We start from the raw sequence: 7,159 nt of genomic DNA, 5'->3' as shown, positions 1-7,159 counted from the left end.
CCCTGAGATTGAGAGTCTCTTGCTCTACCGACTGAGCTATCCCACAGTTTCCTAGACTCCTGTGTTGTGGCCTACAACTCCCTTCATCCCTACTGACCATGCTTGCTGGAACTGATAGGAGTTGTAGTCCACAACTTCTGGAGAGAATCATATTTGCAGCTCCTGTTTCACGGCCATCAAAACAAAGGGGCATCTTGAAAACCCAGGAATTGCAAGGTGGAAGGTGGCAGCCTTTGAGGAGAATCCGCACCCTTGTAATGTGAGGATGAAATAGACTTCACTCCGTCCTCTTGTGCTAAGTCCAAAAATGTGTCATGTCTCTGAGGAGGAATTTACCACGCCATGAGGAGCTGTGTATTGTGGAATTTCCCAGGGCTTTGACAAATTTGTTATTAGGCTGTGTGATTCTCAATAAGTAGAGCCATTTCGTGACACAACCTGCCTGAATCTTTACAAGGCAAGGAAAGGTGTTTCAAGGAAGCGCCAAGCCCTGAATGCACATAAAGGTTCCCTATTAGGAATCTACTCAGCGTGGGAAGGAAAGAGCTATGCGCCACAACCCAAGGTGCTTTCCTGGTCCTCTTCGGAGCTGCATGCGAAGACCTCCTAGTGAAAAGATGCATGAAGCTCAGGGAAAAGCCATCCAAGTGAAAGGGAAAGAGACCAAGAGGTGAGCCACACTAATTCTTCACTTGCACCTTAAACAAGTTGTGGAAATTCCCCAGGAACTTCTGTCACACGTCTGGTCAAGGGCTTCCTGATGCAGAAGATGTTTTCAAAAGGCACAGCTATGCTTTTTGCCTTGGGGGGGATTTTGGCTGCATACACCATACATGCAAAGCACATTTAGTGCGCATTCCCTCTCCCCGAAATCTGGGAACTGTTGCTCTCACAGAGCTACAATTCCCAGCACCCTTAGCAAACTAGAGTTCCTAGGTTTCTTTGGGGTGGGATGTTTATGGTGTGTGCGAACCCTCGATTGTTTGGTTTGCATTGTTGTTTCTCAGTGACATTGTTTGTTGTACAGAATACATACATGGGATTGAGTGTTTTGTAAACTGGGACTGTCTTAGTATTAAGCACTATATAAATATATGAAGTGAAATGAATGAATACAGTATTCTTGCTCCAGGAGACATCTAGTCTATTGGCTTGAGTCATTTTAACAGGCTGTTCCTCTGCCTTTTAGGGTTGTGCCTGCTGCACCAAACTCTGTTTTTAACTCTTTTATAGTGGTACTAATTTTTGTATTTTCGGTGAATGCTTTAAAATTGTTAGAAGCCACCTTGGATATGTGCAGAGCGATGTCTATAGCAGCCTGCCCCAACCTGCAGACGTTTTGGACTACAACTCCCATAATGTCGTGCTCCTATTAGCTTTGGCATTGTGCAGCCATGCTGGCTGGGGCTGATGGGAGTTGTAGTCCATAGCATCTGGAGGGCATCCTGATGGGGAAGGCAGCTCTATAGCTACATATGCCACAGTTCTCTGCTTGGCGAAAATTCTGGAGAGCCAGGTGCTATGAATGCCTGTTGAATTCTGTTTTCTTGAAAAGAGGTCTCTGGAGGCATGCTGGCATTTTGTGATATCTGCTTTATTTGCATATAGAGAGAGACAGAGAGAGAGAGAGAAGCAAAGTTACTCATGTTGGGCCATAAGAAGAAAACTCTACAAAATTGGGTAATTAGGAGCAACCATAGGGTCATCAAAACATGTCAAGTTTTCAAGTTCTTCCTTTTTGAGGGGTGGCTTTTAGGTTGAGCCTAAGAAAGTTATTTCCCAGCTGCGGGCTTTGGAAGTTGAGCACAGAAGAAGAAGATACAGCTGAACTCCTGCAGAGGTCCCAAAGCTCCCATCAGATTTCTCAGGGAAATGCCAGCAGCACTTATAATATTCTTACAGAAGACAACTCAGCCCTCTGTCCTTCTCTTAGCTTGACTGTGTACACAAAATTAGCACAATCCACAGCTGGGAGGATGGAAGGGGAAGGTGACCGCCACCCTGACAAGGCTCTTTCTTCTCCTAGGAGGTCTCCAACCATTAGGTCCTACAGCAACAAATCACCAGTACTTGGCCAAACCAGACCTGTCCAGCATGTTGGACCAGTTTAGCAGTCCTTCTAATGTCTAGACTCCATAGAACCACTCAGTTGGAAGGCATCCAAGACCATTCAGCTCGATCGCTAACCTTATTACTAACCCATTATGCACAGGGAATTCATTTACAAAAGTTAAGGTCTAAGTTTGTACTTTTCTTTTTACTTTGTTAAAAAGGTGCTCTTTTTAAACAAAAATTGGAATGGTACAAAATCCTAAAAGCCCTATGTTGAATTTCAAAAATGCAGCCTCACGTGTCAGTGCAAAGTTTTGTTTCAGTATGTCTACAACAATACAGCGATCCATCTGCATAAACCAGGACTGTGGGCGGCTTACTCACTGGAAGAGTCAGTAATTATCCATTATCTTTATTTATTTTCAGATGGCAAAGAATCATGCCTATTCATTTGGTGAGAGAGGAGGATAGGCGGATGCCTCAAGGACAGCTGTCTGACAACTCTGAAACTCTTGAGTTCTACGTGGGCAAGAAAAAGAGCCTTATGAAACAGTTTAGGGCAACAATGAGGAAGTTATTCCCTTTCTATCAAAGGGCAAGGAAGAAGGCCAAGCTCCATGGTGAAGATGGCTCTCCAAAACCAGTGATGTCTAAGACGACTTCTGTTCCCTCTAAGTATCATGCCTTTCCAAGGCCTATTCGGGCCTTACCTTCTCCCAAAGTATTTCCAGGACTGAAAAGGAAGAAGCTTTTACGGAACGGTAACTTAACTCCCTTCACCAATGACCACTTTGTGCGCAAAATTTAAATTAAGGCAAACTGGGCACACATAGCATGCTTCAAGGGTGCCTATTAAAATATATAATGTAGTCCCTATATTGTGGCCTAAGCACAGCACGTAAAATTCATGGCCTGTAAAGTGAGATGAGCGTCACAACCCCAGTCGTTCGTGACTGGACTTAATTGACAGGGGATCATTTTACCTTTAAGTATAATGTAGTAAGTGGGGAAAGGACGCGGGTGGCGCTGTGGGTTAAACCACAGAGTCTAGGACTTGCCGATCAGAAGATTGGCGGTTTGAATCCCCGCGACAGGGTGAGCTCCCATTGCTCGGTCCCTGTTCCTGCCAACCTAGCTGTTCGAAAGCACCTCAAAGTGCAAGTAGATAAATAGGTACTGCTCCGGCGGGAAGGTAAACGGCGTTTCTGTGCGCTGCTCTGGTTTGCCGGAAGCGGCTTAGTCATGCTGGCCACATGACCTGGAAGCTGTACGCCGGCTCCCTTGGCCAATAAAGCAAGATGAGTGCCGCAACCCCAGAGTCGGCCACGACTGGACCTAATGGTCAGGGGTCCCTTTACCTTTAGTGCATGGGGAAGGGGGAAAGGCATTGTTTCTTTATGTACTGCATCTGCATAAGGGTCTTTTGTGATCTGCATAAGGGTCTTCCTTGGGCTCCTGGCCCAAGGAACAGTCATATTAATTCCAGGTTACCTAATCTAGAATGAACAGATTTGATCTTTTATCAGTAATGAAACTGCCGCCATTTTGACTCGCTCTGTATCCTTTCTTTCCTCTTCCTTCCTCTCTGAAGCATCAATTCAGCTGGATGTAAACATCGTGGAAGAACATGCACAAAGCATGCACGGGACAAACATGGTTGTGCAAGCAAGACGGATGATGCACCGCATCTCAGTGGTGTCTCTGCCACCTGGGATCCGAAAGGTAATGGATGATTGCTGGGAATCAGACTGAATTTCTTGCATTTATTAAATGGCAACCAGCTCGTTTCTTTATAGAGCGAGTCTGGTGTTTTACCTGTGTATCAGCTGAGACCCTAGAGCTTCTATCTTATTCACTTTACGCACGCATACACATGCCAACTCAGTGCACATGTTTGGAAAGAAAATGCTCACTTTAAAATATGGCATTTATGTACATTTGCACAAAGTTTTTAAGTCACTCAGTTTAAGTACTTGCACAACTGGAGAGGAGAGGTAGCTCTGTCAAGTAAGCTGTTGAAATGGGGCACTCCGGAATTAATTCAAACATAACATGTGTAAAAGTAGCTACCGTATTTTTCGCTCTATAAGACGCACCGGACCATAAGACGCACCTAGTTTTTGGAGGAGGAAAACAAGAAGAAAAAAAAAGAATCTCAGAAGCCAGAACAGCAAGAGGGATCGTGCGCAGTGAAAGCAGCAATCCCTCTTGCTGTTCCGGCTTCTGTGATAGCTGTGCAGCCTGCATTCGCTCCATAAGACACACACACATTTCCCCATACTTTTTAGGAGGGAAAAAGTGAGTCTTATAGAGCAAAAAATACGGTATTTATGTTGTGAACTACCCTGAGATCTGCAGATGAAGGGTGGTATACAACTTTTAATAATAACAATAACAATATTTTTCTGAGCTATTTAGCTGTCCCTTCACAATGGCTCTTTCTCCCCTTTTGAAATGAATTTTCTGTGCTAGCATCCACACCTACAGCTGCTTTGATCACCTATGTACAGCACGGATCACTCCATTAAAAAAAAAGAATATTGCAAAATTAAAGGAGTTATTGGAAAAAACTCACTATAATCAGACTGAAGGGTGATCACTGGTTGCACAGTTCTTGCTTCTACATTGCTTGATCTTATCTGCGTTGTGCAACTGTTTTGTTAAAGAGCCAGTGTGGTGTAAAGGTTAAGAGCGGTAGTCTCGTAATCTGGGGAACCGGGTTCGTTTCCCTGCTCCTCCACATGCAGCTGCTGGGTGACCTTGGGCCAGTCACACTTCTTTGAAGTCTCCCAGCCTCACTCACCTCACAGAGTGTTTGTTGTGGGGGAGGAAGGGAAAGGAGAATGTTAGCCGCTTTGAGACTCCTTAAAGGGAGTGAAAGGCGGGATATCAAATCCAAACTCTTCTTAAATGCAGAAGCATAAAGGTTAATATAATGCAGATGTCTTGTGGATTAGGATGCAGCCCATAATATAACTACTTGACCTGTGAGAGTAAAGGTTAATAAACTAGGCAGGCTAGATTAAAGAGCAAGCTTGCGGGGAAACAGGCTTTCAGTTTCTAAAACCCAATTCAAAGACAACTTCCTGCCAAAGGAGGAATTCTCTTTTTTTCCAGCGCTGTTTCCCAATTTTGAGCAGCTGGTTTCTTCAGGGGGAAAACCTACAGGACTTCTTGTCCAATTCAAATTTTGTTTGGTTGCTGAAGCCCTCTGCTGGTCAGAACCGAAATTAAGTTTGTTCCTCTTTTTATTTGTTCATAAATGTGGCAAAAGAAAACTGTGCCTGGTGAATCTTAAAAAAAGAAGAAGAAAAAGAATAAATGAAAATAGCCTAGATTCATCTTGGTTTAGGAAGCTTGTGTGCAGCATACCCTGAAAATTCAACACAAAATTGCCTTGCTAGATCAGAGAAATGGTATATATTCTCCAGTACTCCATTGCTAACAGTAACCAAACAGAGGGCCCAGGGAACTTATGTTGCTTAACTTCCATTGTTTAAACATGTTGTTTCCATTTTTTTAAGCTAACAAGTGTAATAGCTCTTATAGACATATACCTTATAGCAGGCATAGGCAAACTCAGCCCTCCAGATGTTTTGGGACTACAACTCCCACCATCCCTAGCTAACAGGACCAGTGGTCAAGGATGATGGGAGTTGTAGTCCCAAAACATCTGGAGGGCCAAGTTTGCCTGTGTCTTCCTTATAGGAATGCACTATAAAGGTAGGGGAGCTTTCATGGTGAGAAGTCATCCACAATGTTTTAAATGGGATTGCACTGCACATATTTTCACCCTACTTATTGAACATATCAAGATACATTTTTGACAGCCTGTAGCCTATAAGCCAATGCATAAATGTGTTAAATTAATTTTAACTGTTTTTATTTTTATCTGCATTTTAATTTTTTTGTTTCATTGCATTTTATGTACTAGTATTAGCCAACTTGGGCACCATGTGGCGGAAACAAGGGGTGCAAATTTAAGATAGAGACAAACAGACTTGGGAGTTCCCTGTATGAACTTTCCCCATTTATTATGAGGCTGGAAATCTTCCGTGTTCACAATACAAATTGTCTACATAGGTATGGCATGTTCCTTTCTCATGGAAGAGAATGGAAAGCACCCATTCATGTGGATCACAGAATTCTGTTCTTGTCTGAATGTTTTGTTTCCCACCCCCCAAAAAAACAGGTTTCCTATTTGGCAAAAAAGAAAAATTTCTCAGTGTTCAAAAAGAAGAAGAAAAGTATGCCACCAGTATGGTACCATTCAGACATAACACTAGGGAAGCTTCAAATGCAGGTATCTTGAATCAAAGCATTGTTTAATTATACGGTGCAACATAGGACTTGGCTATACAGCTGCAAATAAAATGTTTGTAAGTGCGTTGTAAAGTGAATTATACAAATGTGACATTAGATGGTGATGGTGAGCTATGGCAAATTCAATATATTTTTCAAAACGTTAAAAAAAGCATTTTCAGAGTGTTTTTTATGTATCTAAATTCCACCATAGACCTTTATCTTCCCGACTCCAATTCTTCCTTCTGCCTACCAGCAAACTATGAGCAGTAAGAATGATACACTATATTAGTCACTTTCACAGCAAACCCATTTCTTTCAGTGGGTTTGCGTATCGCTCATTAATTGAAAGTGAGCCCTACACATTTTAGAGTGCTCATTATCTGCGCTTTAAGAATTGTTGACCAAACTTCACTGTCGATTCATCCTGGAACCAGCCATGGTTGCTCCAGATTATGGGGGTAATGAGACACTCTTATTGTGACTTTTCTTCTTTGGACTCCCCCATGTGACAAATTCGTATTTTAATTTTTTTCTTTTAGTTCAGCGCTCAGCTCTTTTCTCAAGTTGAAGCTCCTGAGCTGATGGAGGGATGTACAGTGGTACCTCGCAAGACGAATGCCTCGTAAGACGAAAAACTCGCAAGACGAAAGAGTTTTTCATTTTTTGAGTTGCTTCGCAAGACGAATTTCCCTATGGGCTTGCTTCGCAAGACGAAAACGTCTTGCAAGTTTGTTTCCTTTGTCTTGCAAGTTTGTTTCCTTTTTCTTAAAACCGTGCATTCAGGGGGTGCAGTTGCGACTTG

General features: G+C 42.9%; 1 protein-coding gene across 3 annotated transcripts in view; it reads left to right on the top strand.

Moving 5' to 3' along the window:
* The window catches only part of LOC310837919 (uncharacterized protein C3orf49), a 405,030-nt gene continuing 397,871 nt past the window's right edge, over positions 1–7,159 (top strand). For 2 of the 3 annotated variants that reach the window (XR_014560643.1, XM_083725156.1), the window contains exons 1-4: positions 1–670; positions 2,479–2,813; positions 3,644–3,774; positions 6,245–6,355. Coding sequence is in view for 2 of the 3 variants with exons in the window: in XM_083725156.1 (XP_083581282.1) it covers positions 549–670; positions 2,479–2,813; positions 3,644–3,774; positions 6,245–6,355 (699 nt within the window). In the remaining variant the exon portion in view is untranslated. The remainder of the gene's footprint in view (positions 671–2,478; positions 2,814–3,643; positions 3,775–6,244; positions 6,356–7,159) is intronic. The other variant, XM_083725157.1, reaches the window with a different exon arrangement.

This window comes from Podarcis gaigeae, assembly GCF_964106915.1.
Source record: "Podarcis gaigeae genome assembly, chromosome: 2".
In the NCBI taxonomy this organism is placed as follows: Eukaryota; Metazoa; Chordata; class Lepidosauria; order Squamata; family Lacertidae; genus Podarcis; species Podarcis gaigeae.
This window is presented reverse-complemented; position numbering and strand designations above follow the sequence as displayed.